This window comes from Desmodus rotundus, chromosome 7, assembly GCF_022682495.2.
Source record: "Desmodus rotundus isolate HL8 chromosome 7, HLdesRot8A.1, whole genome shotgun sequence".
Taxonomy (NCBI): Eukaryota; Metazoa; Chordata; class Mammalia; order Chiroptera; family Phyllostomidae; genus Desmodus; species Desmodus rotundus.
In genome coordinates this window covers 2,157,653-2,179,663 of record NC_071393.1, presented here as the reverse complement: position 1 = coordinate 2,179,663, position 22,011 = coordinate 2,157,653, and the positions used below count along the sequence as shown (strand labels likewise).

Here is a 22,011-nt window from a genome sequence, read left to right as displayed (position 1 = left end):
TGGCATTCTTGCAACATACATTAGTTGTGTAGCAAAAAGCCACCAGTATTTCCATTGCACGGACAGAAGAATGGAAGGAAAAGGTATCTATTAGCTTTAAAAACTCTCATCACACATCACACCGTCTGTAGCGCGCTCAGAAATAATATATCTTCTGAATCCCGTAATTATCTTGCAGACAGAAGGGCTGTATTGTGTCACCTTCTTTTCCTGTTAAAAGCGTTAACTTGTTAAGGGCAAACATTTGATATCATGCAAAAAGGTGAGGGCTCTAGGAGTTATTTCAGAATTTTAGAAGGGATAAAGTTATTTTTAAAAACTCCCAGGAAAAACATTTGAAGACTCGAGAATGAGATTGGGCTGCAGAGTAGGTAAGCAATAAATAGTTGTTCAATGTAAGAACGAGTGAACGAGTGAATGAAGAGCGATTGAGTTTGGATGAATTCCCCTCCTTCCCCAAAACAAAAACAAACCACTACAAAAGCACAGGGGATGTGTAAGGATTTGGGTGGTACACATATGAACACGTGCAGAGATTATATATTAATTTTAATGGGTTTTCATTGGTTTTTAATTGCTTAGGGCGATACAATCCAGTGTATTTAAATAAGTTTATTTCATTAAATAGAAAGTGTGCCCATTTTTAAATTATTAAGTAGGTCACAGCACATTCTCCTACATTTTCTTCTAAGATAATGTGAACCAAAAGATTATCTCCAGAAGAAATGTAGAGAATTCTAGCCCTGGCCCGTGTGGCTCAGTGGGTTGTGTGTTTTACTGCAAAGTGAAAAACAGCTGGTTCCATTACCAGTCAGGGCACATCGATGTGTCTCTCCCTTTTGCCCTCCATTCCCTTCTCTCTAAAAAGAAAGAAAGAGAGAAAGAGAGAGGGAGAGAGAGAGAGAGAGAGAGAGAGAGAGGAAGGAAGGAAGGAAGGAAGGAAGGAAGGAAGGAAGGGCATTATATACCACAAGAAGAAAACACAACAACATGTATCTCATAAATACAATGTTGAGCAAAAGGAACCAATCAGAACTTGCGATCGCATTTACATAAAGTTCATAAACAGGCAAGATGGATCCCGTAAATTTTGGAGGGGGTCGCAGTGAATGGGAAAGGACAGAAGGAGCCTTTCTGGGAAGATGCCAACGTTTCGTTTCTCCAAATGCGTGTTGGTTGACTGTGTGTTGTTTCATTCATGGAGAGACATCTCATGATTGGTGTATTTTTCTAGAGGCTATGCTTCAATGAAAAAGTTTACTTTAAAAAAAGAAGATAAAATACATGGCCAATGAATATATGAAAATCTCACCAGGAATCCAGAAAAATGTAAGTTCAGAAGTATGATACAATTTTTCACACTTTGGGTTGGCAAAAATTAAGTTTCATTTTCAGGGTTGTCTCAAGAAATGTCTGGTTCGACAGGGTTTCTTTAGTTTAGGATGCGAACAGGCCCTTGCACTGCATTTGGCTACTATGGCTCTTAGCTCTTTACAGATCAGTAATCCTCCCCTCCCTCCACTTTTTGTGCCATCTACATATGGAATAACCTGGGTCACGACCTGTAGAGAGCTCCCTGTTCTGGATTTGGCTGACTGCTTCTGCTTCTTCTAGTTTTCCCCTTCCCTTCCCCGTATTTTCCCCAAACTGTTGCTTCTCTGTAGAGGCCAGATCAGATTATGGCTCAAAGTATTTTGGCAAGAACCCATTATGGGCGGCGCTGACCCTTCCTGCTACTAAGATCGGCGGGTCCAGGTCAAGACTACGCGGGCCCCTTCCTCTTCCAGTTCGCCGCCAACGTCTTGGTTTTAATCTCTGGAGGACCGTCTCCTGGACCCGTCATTTCACTGAGCGCCGTAGAAGGACTTTCTAATTCTCTCACGCCTTCCTCATTTTCTAGCTTTTCTAAAAAAAACTTCCAGCTATTTTGAGACTCTGAAATAGAGTTCGTTCAGAAAGGACAAAAGAGATGCTAGACCTTTCCCTTTGTTTAAACATTTCAGAATGAATGAATGGAGCTGGTGCCCTGAGCAATGACAACCGTGGCCAGTTAGTGGGTACCGTTATTAAGCTCAGTGATATACAATATGCATAGTAATTCATGTTTTCCAATAAACCGCAGTAAAGTTTTCCAGGCTTGGATTGCTTTCTACAGAAAAAATATTTTATGTATGTATGTATGTATGTATGTATGTATGTGTTTATTTATTTAAAAAGGTTGATTCCCCACCAAGCCAGGGAGGGCTTGCGGAGGATGGGAGCGGGGAGACAAAGGGACCTTAAACCGGTCCCGACGGCTCCTGCCAGGTCGTTGGCGGGTCCCTGTCTCCGGGGGCGGGGCCAGGCGTGGGCTGGTCCGTGGCGTCCTTGCGCGCGGGGCGGGGCAGGTGGCGCATTGGCGGCGGCGGGCAACGGCGCTGCACGCGGTGCTCCAGCGCGCCTACGCGGTCCCCGCCTGAGTCGCGGCGTACCCCCGTGCGGCCCTCACCTTTCTTCCTGACCTCGCATCGCTCCGGCCCCAGGATGGGCGCGCGCGCCTCGGGCTGGCCCCGGGCCCGGGCTGGGCTGTTGCTTCTGCTGCCGCTGCTGCTCGGGCTGCTGGCCCCCGGCGCGCAGGGGGCGCGGGGCCGCGGCGGCACGGAGAAGAACAGCTACCGCCGCACTGTAAACACCTTCTCGCAGAGCGTCAGCAGTCTGTTCGGCGAGGACAATGTGCGCGTTGCTCAGAAGGTGGGCCCTGGGCCCGCGCCCGCGGTCACCTTGCCCGGGCCGCCGCGCACCTGGCGCCGGGGCCCGCCTGGGCGGTGCGCGGCCTCCGGTGCCTGAGGCGGGGGGGGGGGGGGGGGGGGTCAGTGACAGGGGTGCTCGGGACAGGGGTGCTCAGCCCGCGCCGCTGAGCCCGCCCGGCCGGCGTTGGGTCTGGCGGAGGGTTCTGACGCGGGGCCTGGGCGCAGGGCCTCCGGGCGCCTTCTACTGCCCGTCGCACTTCTCCTTGGACCTTGCCCGCCAGGGCGCCGCGGCTTAGGGCCTCTCTTGGGCTGGCTGACGCCGGCCGCGCCTCTCATTCATTCATTCTACACGTTTGAATGAGCTCCTACTATGAGCCAGGCAGCGTGCTGGCTACCCAGGGGCGCCTTGCCCGGATGCGCCTCTCCCCACGCTGCTGCGTTGTTCCCAGCGACCCCAGGTCTCCTCTAGCCTCGCACCCGACCCACTTCCCTTGGGCTCTCTTTTGGCCCTCTTTTTTCGTGATTTGAAGATATTTATGCTTTTTTTTTTCTTTACAAGAAAAAGGGAGAGAAGCAGGCTGTTCTGTTGCTTTGGACACCTGGCACTGTAACCTCCCTGAGCGCCTGCTGTGTGGGGGGCCTTTCGCTGGGAGCCTGTCCTTCACTGTGGAGCTGTTTAGAAGTCTGCAGCCCCTGAAATGGTGTTGGGAGCTCAAGAGCAGCTCAGGGAGTTTACTGGCTCCCTGCTGGATCGAGGCTTTGTCCTCGGAGCTGGGTGGGATGGGCCCGCCATTAGGGCCAAAGTTCACCAGTAGTTCCCCTAAAAGAGGAAGTGAATGGGGACGGTTGCCTGTGGTGTGTGGTTCCTTTGCCTTGGTACTATTCATTCCTTTGCGCTAGTTCTGGGGCTGTGGAATGGAGAGAAATTTGGGTTCAAGTTCCCACCCTACCGCTTAGAGACTGGGTGGCTTTAGGCAAGTGTCTCCGTTTCTCTATCCTGTTAAGTGGGGATGCTAATATCCCTTCCACTGCGAGTCTGTGATGGGGAACGGGCAGTGCTCTCCTGCCCAGAGGAACGGCTGAATTGGCATCAGCTGCTATTAGTTATATGCTAGGCAGGGCCCACGCCAACAGTGCTTAACTGGGCTGGAAGGGCTTTCAGCGTTAAAAAGTTTTCTGGTACTTGAGATTTGGGGGGGAGAACAATGAAACCCCAATCAGACTGGCCATTCTTCTTGGGCGAAATGAAAAACCGGTTAAATTGTTAGGAAAACTAACTTCTGACCCTCCTCTCCCATGCGTGTGTGGAGGCCGGGGGTTCTGGAGCAAGCGAGCTCTCTGTAGGGGGTCGGAGGCGGGGGACGCACCACCAGACATCTGAGTGCAGACAGGCTGCCCTTGGGCTTGAGGGGTGTGGATAAGGTGAGCCTGTGCAAAAAGAAGTCTGACTTCTTCGTGCGAGACTAGCAAAAGCAACCTGTGTCTCAGCAGACGGTTCTTTGGGAGAGTCTGCGGCCCACGACTGTGAAACCCAAAATACTTACGTAAAGGCTTCACCCCTGGGTTGGCATCAGTAAGACAGCTGTGTGCTGGCAAGGACCCCGAGAGGCTCCGGGTCAGAACTCTCGGGTCAGCCGGGCTTCATGCCTCCAACGGAGCTGATGGTAATGCTAACTTCTGCTGTTCGATTAAAATGTGCTGAGTGCTTTTATCAGTAGAGTAACTCAGTCAGTCCTTAGAACAGTCCTAGGAGGTAGGTGCTGTTACTGTTTTCATTTTACAGATGGACAGATGGGGAAACTGAGGCACAGGGTAGTGAAGTGATTGGCTGCAGTTGAGGCTGAGTGGCAGAACCGGGATTTGAACCCAGGCAGCGTGGGCCTGGAGCCCATGGTCTTCCTGCCTCGGGACCTTTCCCGGTTTCTCCAATCCATGCACTTTCTGGAACGAGGCTGACCTGACTTATTTTACTTCCTGCCGAGTGCAGCCCAGACCAGCCAGGCTTGTGGGAGACGGTTTTGTTAACCCCAACGAAAGGAGAACCAGGTTGGCTGGCATTGCAGCTCCCAGCATGCCCGGGTTTAGTCACTGGAGCTAGCCCTGCCGGGCGGGTTGTGAAGGCTGAGGGTGTTTACAGCAGCCCCCTACTTGCCGGTCTAGGGCTTGTCCAAAATAGACCCGTGACCTTCTGGCTTGGAGCACAGGCCTCGCTGAGCGGCAGGCATGGATTGGGACCCCAGCTCTGCGTCTCACTGACCTTGGCCTGTTGCTTCACCTCTCTAGGTCTCATTTGTGCGCAGGAGACAGATAAATTGGGGGTTGGATGTGATCGGCCGGGATGTAGGATACCAGGCACTGAGTGAGCCTCTAGCGAATGGTAGAGGTGTTTATGTAAGAAAGGGTGCTTACAAAAGCACCTTTCACATTAGCCAAGAAGTGGGAAAACCGCCTAGCTGCCTGTCGGCTGACGGGTGGGTGACAAACATTCAGCCCGGGTCAGCCACTAACAGGAATGAAGTTCCGCTACACGGGTGAGCCTTGAGAATGAAGAGAAAACCCCACAAGGCCACGTGCCGTCTGATTCCATTTACGTGAAACGTCCAGAACAGGCTGACCCACGGGCACGGAAAGCAGATGAGTGGTCACTGGGGTGCGGGGGGCGCTGCTCATCAGAGATGGCGGTTCCTTTTGGGGGATGTAGATGTTCTGGAACCAGACAGGTGACAGTCGCAGACATTGTGGCTGCCCCTCCTGCCAGTGGATTGTACACTTCAAAGTCGTTAAAAGAGCACCTAGTCTTTGGAGCACAAGGCAGATGCGTCCCCTCTGGAGGCGCTTCCATGGGACCGGAGTGTGGAAGGGAAACGTCGGTAGGACGAGATGATTTCAGAGTGGTGAGCGTTGGTAAGGAGAAAAACAGTGTGCTGTAACAGGAACCGTGGGCGGCCCTCGTTGAAGCCTAGCCTGTGTCTGGCACCCCTGTTTCACAGAGGAGGGACGCGAGGCACAGAAGGTTGGCTTTCCTCCCACAGTTCTGCTACTCGGTGGCAGGGAGCTTGGCGCGTCCGCACTCATCCCGCCCCCTGTGGAACTGGAAGTAACTGGAGTGGCATGGCCAGGAGAGTGAGCTGCGGAGAAGCAAAAGGGGCAGAGGGGACAGCGTGAGCAAAGGCCCTGTGGTGGGAGTGGGCTCGGAGTATGTGAGGGCCAGGGAGGTGTGGCGTCGGTCCACGGAGTGGGGGACGGGAAAGCCCTTAGAATTGCCTCAGCCATAACAGCAATAAAACTGTCTTGATAATTCGTGCTGAGTTCCTTTTGACCACACCTGAGTTTGTTAATGAGGTGACTTCCAGAAGCCCCTAAAGGTGGGGCTGGTTGCCAGGGGAACCATCCATGAGATTGGAGGGCTGGGACATTCCATCCACACTCCTGTCCTCTGGGGAGGGGAGAGGAGCTGCAGGTGGAATCAGTCCCCCCCCCCCCCCCCCCCCCGTGGCCGGTGACTTCATCAATCGCACCCACGTGATGAAGGCTCCATAACACCCCAGAGCAGGGGCTTCGGGGGGGCCTTCCAGGGCGGTGAACTCAGACAGTGGAAGCTCCGAGCCCTTCTCCCAGACCCTGCCCCAGGCCTCTCTTCCATTAGGCTGTTCCTGAGTTAAGTCTTGCAATAAGCTGGCCATCTCGTGAGTAGTCTCGTTTCCTAAGTTCCGTGAGATGTAAGGGATATAGTCAATAATATTAATTACAGGTGGTGCGGGGGTGGGGCCCTGGGGTTATGGGGGGTTGCTTCATAAGGTGTATAGACATCTAATTTCTGTGCCGTGCACCTGAACCTAACATACGTTGTATGCCAACTGTAACTGAAAAATAAGTAAGTAAAAATAAAAACGAGAAATCCGGCAGAGGAAGGCAGAGGCTTTGACGGGAGGGTGAGCAGGGGGTTCTGGGAGCAGTGAACCAGGAGCGAGGCAGCTGTGCTGAGCGGAGGCTCCTGTCTCCCATGGGTGCTTTGCTCGGTCTGCGGGAGGGACATTGGCCCAAACTTCGCTCAGTTCTTGGCCCGCCCACCGACAATTAGTCCCAGCTCATCAGTCCCCTGGGCTGCTCGGCCGCTCATGGTGGCCGGGGGCAGCAGTGGTGGCTCTGTTTTCCTGCTGGCGTGTTGACCAGGAACTTGGGAGAAGGCGGCGAGGGCCGAGTGAATAACGACCTTCCTCTTGTCTCTGCAGTTCTTGACCAGGCTGACCGAGAGGTTCGTGCTGGGTGTGGATATATTTTTGGAAACACTGTGGAAAGTGTGGACAGAGATCTTGGATGTTTTTGGACTTGACGGTAGGTATGGGGGGTTGTTCCTTCAAGGCGCTGTTTTATTCTGGTGGTTTCTTCGAGTGTGACTGGTACCCGCAGTGGGTGGTTCGCGACATGCCTTGCGGGGGGCAGTGCGGATTGGAATAAACCCCTGTTGTAATACTTGCTTACATAAAGGGTCCATCAGGGCCGAGGTTCAGAGATGCCACTTAGGGTGAGGTGCCGGGGTAGTGTCACGGTGTCTGTCCCCAGGCCAACTGCGTGGAGCGGGGGTGGGTCCTCTGGGATCCGGATCAAACTACTCCAGTCACTTAAGCCGGAAGAGGTTTAATTCAGAGAGTGAGGCGCTCACAGAGTCATCAGAAGGTCCAAAGGAGTGACGTGTGACGCCCCGACCCAGCTGACTTACTTGCCTGCAGGGTGCTGCCGCCCTTGCCCTGCTTTGGACACCGGGAGGCTGCTGCTGGGACCATGGACGTCAAGGACACAGCCCGGGTCTGGGCTGCTGCCTGTCCCTCCAGGAATTCTGGAGGCGTGTCAGGGTCCCCAAGAGCACCCCCAGCCTCGGTGACTCTCCAGGAAGGGTCACAGGGTCCAGCATGGGGTTGTACTCATGTCTGGTACTTACTCCGGTGAAAGGACATGAAGCAAAATCAGCGAAGGGAAAAGGCACGTGAGATGAAGTTCAAAGGGGACCAGGCTGCAGCTTCCAGAGCTTTCCTGGGGGAGTCACCTGGGACACATGTAATTCCCAGTGACGAGCTGTGATACTACACGCGTGAAGTGTCACCTACCGGGCTAGAGCCTCAGGGTGTTATGGGCTGGTCATGTGCGCCCCCTCTGCCGGTCAGGTTCCTGAATTCCCAGCTCCCCAAAGGAAGGCAGCAGGGGTCAGTCTGAACCACGCCGTTTGTGCAAACAGCCCCGCACAGAGAGCCCCTGTCGTCAGGGAGTGGGGGCCCTTTCTCCAACACCACAGCCACTAGGCAGTTAACTCGATTCTCCTCGGATGCTGGCCGGCTGTCCCACAAATGTAGCTCAGTTCTGACGTGACCACCGGGAGACGCTTCAGATCCCTCAGGCCAAGGGCTTCGTCCTGCGAGACGGCCCCACTGCTGGAGCCAGTCGCAAGTCAGGGTGTCCCCTGGGCTTCTGACCCACCACGCGCACATCATCAGAGGTTCCCACGACCCCCCCTCTGCTTCTGTTACTTTGCTGGATCATCTCACGGAACTTAGGAAGCCAGTTCACTCACAAGATGGCCAGCTTATTGCAAGACTTAACTCAGGAGCAGCCTGATGGAAGAGAGGCCTGGGGCAGGGTCTGGGAGAAGGGCTCGGAGCTTCCACTATCTGAGTTCACCGCCCCAGAAGGCCCCCCGAAGCCCCTGCTCTGGGCTGTATGGAGCCTTCATCACGTGGGTGCGATTGATGAAGTCACCGGCCACGGGGGCTGGGGGGGGGGACTGATTCCACCTGCAGCCCCTCTCCCCTCCCCAGAGGACAGGAGTGTGGGTGGAATGTCCAGCCCTCCAATCTCATGGACGGCTCCCCTGGCAACCAGCCCCACCTTTAGGGGCTTCTGGAAGTCACCTCATTAACAAACTCAGGTGTGGTCAAAAGGAACTCAGCATGAATTATCAAGACAATTTTATTGTTATTGCTGAGGAAATTCTAAGAGCTTTAGGAGCCCTGTGCCAGAAACAGGGACAAAGCTCCAATATGTATTTCTTGTCGTGAATCACAGCATCACAGTCCGGAAATCCAAGTTTACAGACACGAGCCAAGGCCAGTGTTGCCAGCAGGCCTCACTGGGGAGGGCGGGCTTGGCCGGCCGGGTTGACTCTCCCCTGCACACCTGCTAGCGCGGTTTCCTCCCAGGTTGTCTGCGGTCCCTTCTTGGCCAATCAGCCAGGGCGATTTTTTTTTTTTTAATTTCATAGAGTAGTTAAAAAAAACCCAAAAAACAAATCAGGTCAGTTCACTCTCCTCAACTGCCCAGTGACTTCTGGTTGCACTTGGAATTGACACAGGGCTGATGTGAGGACTGTGAGCTCCAGGGATCTTCCCAGCTTCTGCCTCTGCCCTGTTGGACATGTCTTGGCCTTCACACCTTCCAGGAGTCCTTTTAGGTGTTTTCTGCCAGGAATGATTCCCCAGCCCTTTGTCTGCTCAGCTGTTTTCATCTTTGGGTCTCTTGTACATGACACCTCCTCCAAGGGGTCCACCCTGATTACCCCATGTAAAGCCACGGCATCTGTTTTCACACTATCCCTTCGTTCTCTTTAAGGCAGCAGCCCCCAACCTTTTTTTGGCACCAGTGACTCATTTTTCCATGGTGCGGGGTGGAGAGACAGGAGGCAGAGCTCAGGGAAACTTCACTTTCGGCCCAGTTCCTAATAAGCTGAGGACCTGTACTGGTCTGTGGCCTGGCGACCTGGGGACCCCTGCTTTATGGCACTGGTCTGCTGTAACCTCCCGCGAGTGCTGAGGGGGGTGTGGTCTCTTCTTTGGAGTCTCAGCTCCCGAGACCAGGGTCTTGCCCGTCTCCTCCAGCTGCACTCCCCGCCCTGGCTCTGCCCTGGCGTTAACCCCAGTTGGAGGACTGTCCTGCTACTGCTTCACTGCTGGTGTGATTAACCGCGTCCTTCCAGAAAGGCCCTGTCCCCGTGCAGATGGCCTCACCTGGGAATAGGGTCTTTGCGGATGCAGTCAGGTTAAGATGCCAGCATCCTGGATCATGTGGGGTCCTAAACCAAGCAGCTGCTGTCTTTATAAGAAGAGGGACGCTTGGACACAGACACACACAGAAACACCCAGAGAAGACGGCCCTGTGACAACAGAGGCAGAACCTGGAGCAACATGGCCACCGTCCAAGGGCACCAGGAGCCACCAGAGGCTGGACAGCACAAGGCAAGGGCCTCCTCTAGAGCCTGCAGTGGGAGCCCTGCCCTGCCCTGCCCTTGATCCAGAGTGAGGAGAGAAAAACACTGTTTTAAGCCACCAAGTCTGGTCGTTGGTTACAGCAGCCCCCTGAGACCAATACATCTTGATCCCTGCAGTCTCTCAGAGTCCTCCTGCTGGCCCGTGACACTCCCGCCCTACAGGTGGGAGATCTGGGCTGGAGGTAGAGCCCAAAGCCCTGGGTCACACCTGCTGTTGTTCCCCTCAGCCACTTGCAGCCATCTGCAGCCTTGAACCATTGAATTAGATCTCCGAGGGGCCCTTAGGCAGATGAGGTCACGTAGATGCTCAGGCACAGAGTCTGAGAGGAGGCTGTGCAGCCTGCAGCCCTTGGGGCTATGAATGGCTCCCCTGGGACTGAGGCTGAGCCAATGCATAACCCAGATGCAGCAACTGTGTGCAATCCCTCTTGGAACCCATGCTCTCCACCTGCCCGGATTGCTCAGCTCTCGGCATTTCCCTCCCTGAGCTGTGAGCCTGCAGAGACAAACTTGGTTGCAAGGAATTGCGTGCCACTCGGGCCAAAAAAATACAGAGTGGAGACAGCCTTCTAAGTGTCCAGAGAGGACCAGAGTCACAGGTGTCCCGCAGCAGGGCCACGTGGCAGCAGGCACCCACTGAGGTCCACGTTGCAGAGGGGAGACCCCGTGTCATGGTGTCTTCCCTTTCATCTGGTGCATCGGCTTCAAAGTGTCTGAAGGCCTTTGCGATTTGTGTCTTAGGCTTAGAAGTTCAAGTGTGTAGAAGGCTCAACAGGAAATGCTCACAGGTCGGACGGTCTGGTGCAGTCCTTCTGTGAGCACCGTCCTCTAGCTTCCTCCTTCAGAAGGTGGTTCAGTTTTGGGTGATGTTAACACAGAGACGTCTTGGCCCAGAGGGTCTGACAGGAGTGGACAGCCAGCCGCCTATACCAGGTGACATGGTCTCATCACATTAAAAAAGGAAACTGGTAACATTAATGTCAATAAGATATTTCAGTTACCCCGATCCAAAACATTGTCCTCTCAACTTGTCATCAACATGGGAAATGACTGAGGTGTCTTGCACTTTGGGGGTGTTCGATCTTCGGGATCCAGTCTGTCTTTGACACAGCGCATCTCGGCAGTGCTTGCAGTGGGCCACGTGGCCAACGACCGCTCTGCCCCGCAGCACAGCCTTCGCCAGGGAGGCCATCGACTCCAGTGCTGCCCTGTGCTGGCTGCGGGACCCCGGGCAAGTCACTGTGTGCCTGAGTCCCCACGTGGGAAACGCTACATGTCTCATCGGCATGTGGTGGGGATTGAGGACAATTCCCGCAGAGCTGTCAGAACGGCGCCTGGCCCACGGCAAACACCTAGGAAACACACAAGGACTTACATGGGGGCTCGTGTCCGAAAAGGACGTCATCCCGCAGTTCCAGGAGCCACCCAATCTTGATTCTCTCTGGACCGCCCAGCCTTCCCCTACACCGCCCACAGGGACTTGGGGGGTGCGTGGTGAAGTCAACCCTGGGCCGGACTGAGAAGCAAGTCCGCCACGAAAACGTCCACTTGTCTTTGAGTGGTACGTGCTGTGGGTTGGATTGTGTTCCCCTAAAAGTCACGCGTTCAACCCCTAACTCCCAGGACCTCAGAATGTGACCTGACTCGGAAATGGGCTCGTTGCAGATGTCATGAGGTCACGAGTTGAAAATGAGGTCATACGCTGGAGTAGGGGGGCCTACTCCAGGACAACTGGTGGCCTCGCGATAAGGGGACATTTGGACCCAGAGACACAGGAAGAAGGTGAAGATGGAGATCAGGGTGAGAGCTGCTGTGAGACAAAGGCCGCCAGCAAAGCCCCAGGGTCTGGCTGGGGGAGGCCCGGCCTGGACGGAGTCCCCTCAGCCGCAGGACGAGACACCCGATCTCAGACATCTGGCCGCCAGGCCTGGAGAGGATCCGTTCCGCTGTTGAATGTGCCCCGCGTGCCGTGCGTGGTGGTTCGCAACACCAGGAGGCACGCACAGTGTCCCTTTGCCAGAGGCAGGGAGGCGGAACTGCTCGGGGTACTCCCCTTCTCCTCCCCACTTGCAGGCCCCTGGGGAGGAGCCAGCCTGCTTCTTCCCGCCCCCTCGATTCTAGTGGCGGCTTTTGCTTAGTTGTCGATTATGGCGCGTGGGTTAGCACACTCACTCCCAGGCCAGGATACCCCCCAGGTGTCACTGAACCTGCTCATTACCTGTTGTATTCCCTTGATAACAGGATGGTCCTTGTCACCTGGCTTTGGACAGATTGTAGCCCCGCGGTTCTCAGTGCTCTGAGGAGCCTGGGGGGTCCCCTTACCCAGCAGCTTGTCTCTGCGAGGCCGGGGTGGAGCGCGTGCTTCAGTAATGTTTTCATATCCATGTGGATACTATTCCGAACATACTGGGGGACGTGCTTAACATGGACTTTGCCTGTTTCTTTTTGCCCTTTCCACGCGGCCACCAGAAAACTTAAGATTCCACGTGTGGCAGACATTTGCGGCCGCCACGCTGCTTCTGTGGGTTCAGAAGCAGGTTTGAGGGCCCAGCGCTTTCCTCACAGGCCGCACCCCAAAGCGGTTCCCAGAAGTGCAGGACACTACTGTTCTCACTTTGTTCGCCTTTAGGAAAACAGTATTTTTCATGAGAAATATGGTTTTTGTGTGAACCTATAATGGGCTCATTATTTTTAAATGAATCAATAACAATGTTTAAAAAGTAACACATACCTTCTGCTTAATTTTGTAATGAACCTAAAACCTTGAAGAATTGTCTACTTAAAGAAAAAAGTTGAAGAAAATTACTTCCAGTTTCTACCGTGGTAAATATCAACGGAGAGAACCCATGTAAATAAAAGCTCGTGGGAGTCCCGAGACCAACAGGCTTGCTTGCGCCTCACCTTCCGCAGGAGGTAAGTGTGAAGCTCAGCTCCAACGTCAAAACCACTTCAGTCAAAGTGCTCCCGAGGCCTCTGGGAGGCAGCGTGAAGGCATCTGTCACCGTGAGTTTCGGGGATGCCTGGGTGACCCCAGGTGCCGTCAGCCCTGAGGAGGCCTCTGTTCACAAGCTTGTGTGCAAACATCTGACCACACGTGGGGTTGCGGGGAGGGGACGAGACATTCCCACTGTAGGGACTTGGAAAGCCCCAGGTTCCAGCCTCCCTGTGTCAGGCTTGCTCTGGGTGCACACTTAGCCACTCCAAGTTGTCACGTCCGGCGTCCGCCCAGGCCCCGCTCCTCCCTCTCGTGCACAGAGGGGACTGTACATCGGCCCTCAGATCTCAAAGCAAGACCCTCAGAGCAGCACCAGCAACAGCAGCAGCAGCGTCCCCAGGAACTTGCTGACCCAGCATGTACGGTTCACTGATACCGGACGAGAGAGCCAAGAATGTGCCCGGAAGAAAGACAGTCTCGCATCGGCGGTGCCGGGGAAATTGGATATTCCCACGTAAAGGAACGAGACTAGACCCCTCGGATGCCACTCAAAAATTCACTCAAAATGGACTGGAAACTTGAATGCGAGACTGGAAGCCATAAAAGTCTTAGAAGAAAACATTGGTGGTGTGCTCCTTGCCATTGGTCTTGGTGATGATTTTTGGGATTTGACACCAAATGCAAAAATAAATAATATGAATCCAACTCAAAAGCTCCACAGGTGAGGAAATGAGCAACAAAAGGAAAAGAACCTACGGCGTGGGGAAACAATATTTGCACACTCTTCTATAATATATAAAGCACTCATACAACTCAACAGCAAAAAACCCCCAAGTAGTCCTATTAAAAGTGGGCTCAGGACTGGAATAGACATTTTTGCAAAGAAGACAACGAATGGCCAACAGGTGCATGAAAAGGTGCTGGTCACTGTCACTAGACAGCAAGGAAGGCAAATCCAGACTCACACCTGTCAGAACGGCGACTTCCAGAAAGCCCTCGTCCTCTGCTGTGGGGAATGTAAATCGGCCGCCGTGGGAAACAGTGTGGGGTTTCCTCAGAAAATAAAAAATGGATCTGCCGCATGACCCAGCCGTTCCACCTCTGGCTTTGTGTCCAGAGGGAACGCAGACGCCCGTCTAAGAGGCACCTGCACCCCCGCGTTCATCACAGCGCGATCATCAGTAACCGAGACGCGGAAACAGCCTAAGCGTTCATCAGTGAAGGTGTGGTGGCTACGCGACGGGATGGTGTTCGGCCATCGCAAGAAGGAAATTCTGCCATTTCCAACCCCGTGGACGGGCCCTGAGGGCGTTGCACGAGACAAGTACTGTGTGGTCTCACATGTGCAATCTGGGGGGCGGGGGGGGGGCCCCCAAACCCGCAGGAAAAGAGATCAGATGTGTGCTTATCAGAGGCAGGTGAGGGGTATGGGAGTTGGGTGGAGGTGGTCACAAGGTACAGCGAGCAGCTCTAGGTAGATGAGCACTCGGATGTCGGGTGCAAGGTCACGACCACAGCCAGCAGAGCTGGAGGCTGTGCGCAGAGGCTGTGACGGGAGCACTAGACCCTGAGAGTTCTCGGGACGGTGCGCAGTTTCCCCCTTTGTGTCTGTGTGAGGTGACGGGTGTTAATGAGGCCCGTGTGGTGACCCCGTCGCAGGGGGTGGGAGTCAGCGTGCTGTCCCCGTAGACGTAGGTAGTGCTGTAGGTCAGTTATATCTCAGTAAAACGCGGCGGGGCATGCTGAAGTACGGGGTGCGCGTCTTTCAAATGGTTGGGTAAAAAAAGTGTCCGTGACTAGAGAGATGAGGCAAAGTATGGCCAAACATGAAGAATTGTGAAACCTAGCTGGGGTTTCAATAGGAGTATTGATTTTACTGCTCTTTTAACCTTTCTGTTTGAAAATTTTCTTAAGTCGGGCACACAGAAGATGCAACTCCTCCATTTCACTCCGTGCTTAGGATGGAGCTTTGTGTGTGGGTACCAGTTACCATTAGGTTTGGCCGTGAGTAAGAAACCCCCAAATAACAGCAGCTTAAACAAGATGGAAGCTTATTTCTCTTACATGAAAATTCACAGGTAGGTGGTTAGGCAGGTGGGAGGCTTTGCAGCCCATTGCCCTCAGGACCGAGGCATCTTCCATCTTACTGCTCCCCAGTAGGTGACTTTTCTTCCCTCATGGCCCAAGACAGCTGCTCCTACTCCTGCCATCACATACACATCCCAGCAGGCAGAAGAAGAAGAGGTAAAGAGCACAATCCTGCTACATTCAAGAAAAATGCTTGAAGCTATCACAAAAACGTTTCTGCTTCCCTCTCCCTTGACCACAGCTTAGTCATGTAGTGATAAAGGGAGAGACTGGGAAGTGCCTTCATCCTGGGCAGCGTGTGTCCAGCCTGACGGTGGGCACTGGTTGCTGCAGAAAGCAAGAAGGGAGGAAACGGAAGGGCAATTTGCAGGCTCTGCCCTGCTGTGACAGGCGACCTGCACCCACGATTGGGTGGGCAGTCTGAAAGGCTGACCCTGTCTTCTCCTGGGCCTTAGTGTGAAGGTCAGTGAGGCAGCTCAGTTCCTGGGGCCTCTTGAAGGCCCAGTAAGTGCGCTGAGCCGCCCAAGCCCAGCCTGTTCAGAAACCCGACTCCCTGTAACCGGCCACCGTCCCTCTTTTCTCTCCTGCAGTCTCCAACATGTCCCAGTATTTCAACCCCGCCTTGGTGGCCAGCAGCCCGGCCCGTGCCATCATGCTGGTTGGCGTCGTCCTCCTGGCCTACTGGTTCTTTTCTCTGACCTTGAGCTTCACCTTCGGCTTCCTGCACGTGGTGTTCGGCCGCTTCTTCTGGATCGTGCGCGTCCTCCTGTTCTCCATGTCCTGCGTGTACACCCTGCACAAGTATGAGGGGGAGCCGGAGAGCGCGGTGCTGCCCCTGTGCTTCGTGGTGGCCGTCTACTTCATGACCGGGCCCATGGGCTGCTACTGGCGGGGCGGCCCCAGCGGCCCCAGCGTGGAGGAGAAGCTGGAGCACCTGGAGAACCAGGTCCGGGTCCTCAACATCCGCCTCAGCCGCGTGCTGGAGAGTCTCGACCGCGCCAACAGCAAGTGACAACCAGCCAGCCGGCCGGGTCCCCTCACACCAGCGCCCTCTCTCCGAAAACAGAAGAAGAGGAGGAAGAAAAGGGCAGCGAACCCCAAACAATCTTAATAAACGTTCCTGAGCAAGAGAGGGGCGCTCTGTGAGGGTGTTTCCGGCCACGCGTGAACTCTCAGGACACGTTCCGAGAGCAAGGACCCACTCCTCGAAGTAGAGCTACCTGCCAGGTGTTGTTAGTGGGAGAGATATTTTTTAAACAAAGGATATAACCATATTAGCTGTACAGTCAGAGAAGTTTATCTGCATAGAGCATAAAGTTAATTTTTTCAAGCATTTAAATACATCTTTTGTAAGGTTTTTTAATAAAGGCAGACCTGAGTCAAGTTTCTTAAAACTTTACGTAGAGGGGGAAGAATATGCGGATTCGACACTCTAGAAAAGTTAAGCGTTTGTTTTTGCAGTGTAGGCATTGGGGGCAAGGTCTGTGTGCGTCGTTTTCATGCTCCTGCAAGGTGAGTCTATTTTAATGTTATTTTGGGTTGATGTTGACCGAGCTGATGAATGTTGTCACTTTTGAGTGTAGACAGTTGGGCTTGAGGATGAAACTGAACATCTCTTGGGTCGTGGGGACCCCGACCAAGCCCCCGCCAACTATGTTTCCAAGTGAAAAAATCATTATTTGTAGAAAACCTAAGGGTTTCCCCCTTTCCCCATCCTTCTGTATTTGGATGAATTTTAAGCTCCACATTCGGTAAAGGAAAAGCGCGAGGACCGGGAAGAGGAATGTCCTCGGGTGTGACGTCTCGGGAATCTCTTGCTGGTCTCACCTCGCCGTCTGCCGGCTGGGTCTGTGTGGAAGGACTTGCTGCCGTCAAAGGGCTTTTTGTTTATTTGCTGCATTTGGGTTTTGGTTGACTCAGGACCTCAGAGAGAAAGCAAACCGAAGCGGGTAATAACGTTGCCAAGCCTAGCGCTGCTTATAAAGCATCTCAGGAACTGTAAGCAGCAGACACGAGCCGTGGAGGAAATGTGAATTGTTTCTCCTGAAACTTTTACAATACACGTGCTAGGGGCTTTCTCTCAGGGGTCTGTGGTGTCCTTGTGGTTTGAGGTGGTCTCCAGGGGCAGAGAGAGGCCCAAGCAGAGCAGACAGCTGTGGGCACCTGCATGGGGGGGGTGGTGCACGGCTCGGATCAGCGGCTGGTGGAAATGCCCCCTCCAAGTACCCCCAGGCTGTTGGCATGCCCCAGAAAACAGGACACGGCGAGGAAGCCCAGCTGTTGCCGAATGTAGTTATGAAGGCTGCTGGGGGTCCCCAGGGTCCCCACAGCCCTCCCCGGCGCACCTCCGCGTCCTGGCAGCCCTGTCCTGAGCCCCCTCCCTGTCTGATCAGGCAGAACTGAGGCCTTGTGGTCCACGCTGCAGATAACTCAGTCCCCTGCCGCGGGTGCGGTGCTCCCGTGAGGGTTTAGCTGGAAAACAGAAGCAGGTGTTTCTGAAGGGTAGTTAGGAAATGCCTCTTTTTAAGGTGCACCACGAGGGCCCAAGCACTCCTGCATTGGTCTCGCTCCTCGGGTTTGCTCCGGCGGGTGGGTGTCCCCGGGCACTTGAAGCCTGGGCTTTCTGGCTCGCAGCCCACCCAGTGTTGCCATTGAGGTACTCCTCGCAGGTGAACGTGTTGTAGCGCTGGGTACAGACGACTCTGGGGGGACCACACGGGCCCTCCTGTTTCTCTGCACACATTCGGCTCGCTTAGGTACGAAACACGGCTTTGCGTGCGCTGACTGGGGGAGTTGGCACATTCCGCACAAGACTTTTTTTTAAAAGACTTTATTTATTTTTAGAGCCAGGGGAAGGCAGGGAGAAAGAGAGGGAGAGAAACATCCATGTGTGGTTGTCTCTCACACCCCTAACTGGGGACCTGGCCTGTAACCCAGGCATGTTCCCTGACTGGGAATCGAACCGGCCACCATTTGGTTCACAGACTGGTGCTCAACCCACTGAGCCACACCAGCTGGGGCTACAGAAAACTTTTAAGTCTTAAACTCTCGCTGGCCTGGGTATAATGGTCACTCCATTCCCTGCCCCGCCCTCGCACCTGAACCCTGAAGGGCGTTGCACTGGCCTGAGGTCCAGGTCGCAAGTCATTTTAGCCCTCAGAAACCCAGGGAGCCCCCCTACCCCCGAGACCGACCACCAGCATAACCAAAAATCGTGGTTGAGACTTTGCTCCCTTCCTACCACGTGGGCACAGTGTGGGCTCTGAAGGCCCTTTTACAGTTTGATGCACTCCAGTGATAGATGTCTGTCTGTCTGTCTTTGTCATGAAGGAGCCTCACTTCATGGGGGGGGTCACTTCAGGGTCGAACCTTGTCTGAGATTCTGATGGGAATCCTCGATGTTAGCGCTGAATGACTCTTGCTTTTTAATGCAGAAACTTGACTTTTCGTTTGGGCATATTCTTAACCCCCACAGAGCTGGGGGGGTTTTCTTTCTCCATTCCATGGAAGCTTCTAGGGTATTTGGCCTCCCCTGCCACACACGCCTCCTTCTTTTTCTCTCTTTTGTACGTGGAGAAATGTATTTTTATACCATATCTCATACCTTGAAGAGACCTTTTTTATATCTTCAGGGCTGTAGAATATATTAGTGCAACATTCCATTTAATGTGACATAAAACATCCTGGCGAGAACTACCGTGGCTCTGTTCCAAGCGAGACTCAGTTTTTTAAATAATGAGTGTTAATTTCCCGATACTTCAGTATCACAACAAACACCAACAGCAGAGACTAGTCCAGAAAAGGAAAGGACCAACTGTCTCTCAGTTGCTGGATTTGTGTGGATGTTTGGGGACCCATGTTTAGAATGTTGTCTTAGCTGACTCTCTAGAAAAAGATGCTTTCAGGGCGCAAAGCCTCCCCTAATCCCCTGAATACATTTCCTGACACCAGTCAGCATTCCCTGCCTTTTGGGGTCTTCTGCGTCGTGTTTCAGGGGTACCCCATGTCATTTCCAGGAACGAAGGCACAGCAACAGAACTTGAAAGCTTGTCCTGTGAATTGTGCCGGGGACTTAGTTTATGAAGGTGGCCACACAATGCCATTGAAAGAAGGTTGTTAATACTCAGGTCCCTGAAGACGAGGGGCACAGCATGCCACTCAGGGCCACACCCAGCCTGTCCAGGCAGGGTAGGCAGGGACAGGGGCCCTGGGGGCTGCGCTGGCATCCCCTGCTGGGTGCACGTGCAGGTCAGGGGCTGTGGTTGGGAGGGTCATGACTTCCGGGCGCCCACCAGGGCTGGCTCGCGGGGACCACAGGGATTTTGGCTGTTAATCTGTCTCTGATTCAGCAGCCTTACGGAGAGATTAGGAATGACATGTCAAACAGCCAACACAGACTCTAGAAATCCTACCTGGCTTTGTTCCCACGCTGCCTGCTACTTACGATGCTTTTGATGAATGCCGTCCATCTGCCTTAGGGGTTGGTGCCCGCTACCTGCGTCCTGCTGGTAGGACTCGATCATCCCCGCAGCTCTCGGCTGCCCAGGTCAGCTGCCCCAACTTTATTTTTTTTTAATAATCACTGTTCTGCAGAGTGTTCGTTTACGGCCATGTGAGTCGTTGGACTTTCGCACCTCACTCGTGAAGAATAGGATTACATATTTTTTGCAGGATCTAACACAGCACCTTTAAAGTTAGTGTGAGGCAGCCATCGATACGATGTAAAATGTCTGAGACAAACAGGCTTTGGTCCGCACTTGAACTCTGCCCTCTTCTCCTCCGTGACGGCTCGACGTGCAGCAGGTCCACCAGGACCAGGTTTCCCTGGTGCTGGCACCTCAGCTGATTGTCACTCGCACCATGCACTCATTGCCCGTGGCAGCTGGGGGCGTTCGCGACCCTATGTTCCAGTGTCTTTTTGCAGATTTAAAGGTTTTGGTGTTAGTTGAATATCTGCATGTATGTTAAACCTCTGAGTACTGTAAATTAAATTGATTCCTTATGACAGTGACGGTGATTAGCACTCAGCTCAAAGTCACCAAAGCAGTTTCCCTCCTCTGAGCCGGAAATCATGTGTGAGGTATGGTGCCCATTGTCAGCAGCGCACTCACGATTCAGCTCTGATTTTGTGTACCTGCTTATGAATTCGACATAGCATTTAATTTGACGCTTCACGAAAAGCCATCTGATCTGAATCTAGTGGTGTGTGTGTGTACATGCGTGGTTTGCGCAGTTCAGCCCCATGAGCTTTGAGAAACTGATCTTACAAATATCGTGTATAGACATAAATGTATAAGGCTTAATTTTTTAATTTAATTTTTTTTTTTGCAAAGCGATACATTCCTGTTATTTATTGAGTAACTGGCTTTGGTGATATGTAGAGATATTTGTAGACTGATTTCAGAACAGAATTAAAATACTGTGAAAATTACAGCTTAATAAACATTTATTGTAATTTTGTTGTACGGACTTCCTAAATATATTTCATCGCTTCCAGCCAAGCATATGTGGAGGTTTCCCAATGTGGACACATAATGGTGATTCTGGGAGTCTGCTCCCCGTCCGAGAAGGTCATATGTCCCGAATAGTACATGGGATGCACTGACACTAAAAATGTGTTTGTCGTTTATCTGAAATTCAAATTTAACCAGGCGTCCTACCCTGGGTGGTATGGCTCAGTTGGTTGAAGCATTGTCCCATAGTCGGAAAGGTCGCAGGTTCAATTCCTGGTCAAGGCACATGCCTGAGTGGCAGGTTCTGTCCACATTCGGGGTGTGCAGGAAGGCGACCAATCAATGTTTCTCTCCCTCTCCCTCTCCCCTCTTCGCCTCTCTCTAAATCAGTGAGCATGTGCTTGGGTGAGGATAGAAAACAAAAGTTTAACCAGGCGTCCTGTATTTTTATATGTGAGTCAGGGGCACCCTAGCAGGGTTCTGATGACCACCCTTCCAGCCCCACCCCGAACTGAGATACTTTAGAGATGCTTTGTGGGTGCTAAAAATGGTCTTCCAGCAAACATTCAGGACAACTGTAGCAAGAGAAAGTCAAGTTAAATCCACTACGCCCAAGAGTATTGCTCCTGAGTACATTTGTATTGCAAGGAGAGTCTCACAGGGGCCCCCAGGGGACAGGGTGAGGCTAGTCACTGTGGCCCTTGTGACCACCTTCGGAGGCTGCCTGGCCGGCCCAGCCCTGGGAGAGCGAACGGGAGGAGAAGACAGCAGTTAGCAGCCACAGCAGCCGTGCTGGTGAGAGAGTAGGAACCGGGGTGAGATAGGAAATCCACCCATGAGTGAAGTAAATACGAGGGATTAAAATAATCAGTTTTGCAAGAACACATCCGAAAAGAAAGATCTGAATGAAACAGCATGCTGGGGCAGAAGGTGGGGACCCAGAGGAATCAATGAAACAGGAGCCAGTCCTCACCAGGTGATGCCGTGCTGGCAGAGAGGACAACAGGTCCCTGCAATGGCAGCCAGATGTCCCGCCTCAGTCCAGCCTCCTCTGAGCTTCGGCGGCTTCCACCACACCAGCTGCCTCCATCAAGGCCATCGTTGGTTTAGTTGTTTTCATAAAAAAACAAGTGTATGTTAACATGTAATGGGCTTATCGTTATTTTAAAATGAATATATGTATATGTATATATGTTTCTCAAGTTTTATTTCTATCTTGGTAATTATTTCTGTTTATTATTAATTCTGAACGGTAGGTATAACCCACAGAAACAAATGCTCCTGGTCTTCAGTAAAAGGGTATAAAAAGGTCCTTGCCTTAGTCCATTTGAGCTGCTGTAACAAAAATACCCTAATTGGAGGGCTTTAACAAGGAACACTTACCATGGTTCTGGAGGCTGTGAAGTACAAGATCAAGGTGCCAGATACTTGGTCTTGGGCGAGGGGCCGTCCCCTAGTTCAACCACTTTCTATTCTGTGACTTTGGTTATTTGTCACTTCCTTCTGCACTTCGTGGGGTGCCCTCCCAACCCCCAAGTGCATTGGGCCTCA

General features: G+C 53.0%; 1 protein-coding gene across 1 annotated transcript; it reads left to right on the top strand.

Moving 5' to 3' along the window:
- The first annotated feature begins 2,365 nt into the window (after window positions 1-2,365).
- BRI3BP (BRI3 binding protein) lies at window positions 2,366-20,436 on the top strand. Its single transcript, XM_053927663.1, has 3 exons — window positions 2,366-2,730; window positions 6,962-7,064; window positions 15,598-20,436. The coding sequence occupies exons 1-3, from the start codon at window positions 2,524-2,526 to the stop codon at window positions 16,017-16,019; spliced, it is 732 nt and encodes a 243-aa protein (XP_053783638.1). The 5' UTR covers window positions 2,366-2,523; the 3' UTR covers window positions 16,020-20,436.
- Window positions 20,437-22,011: the final 1,575 nt, after the last annotated feature.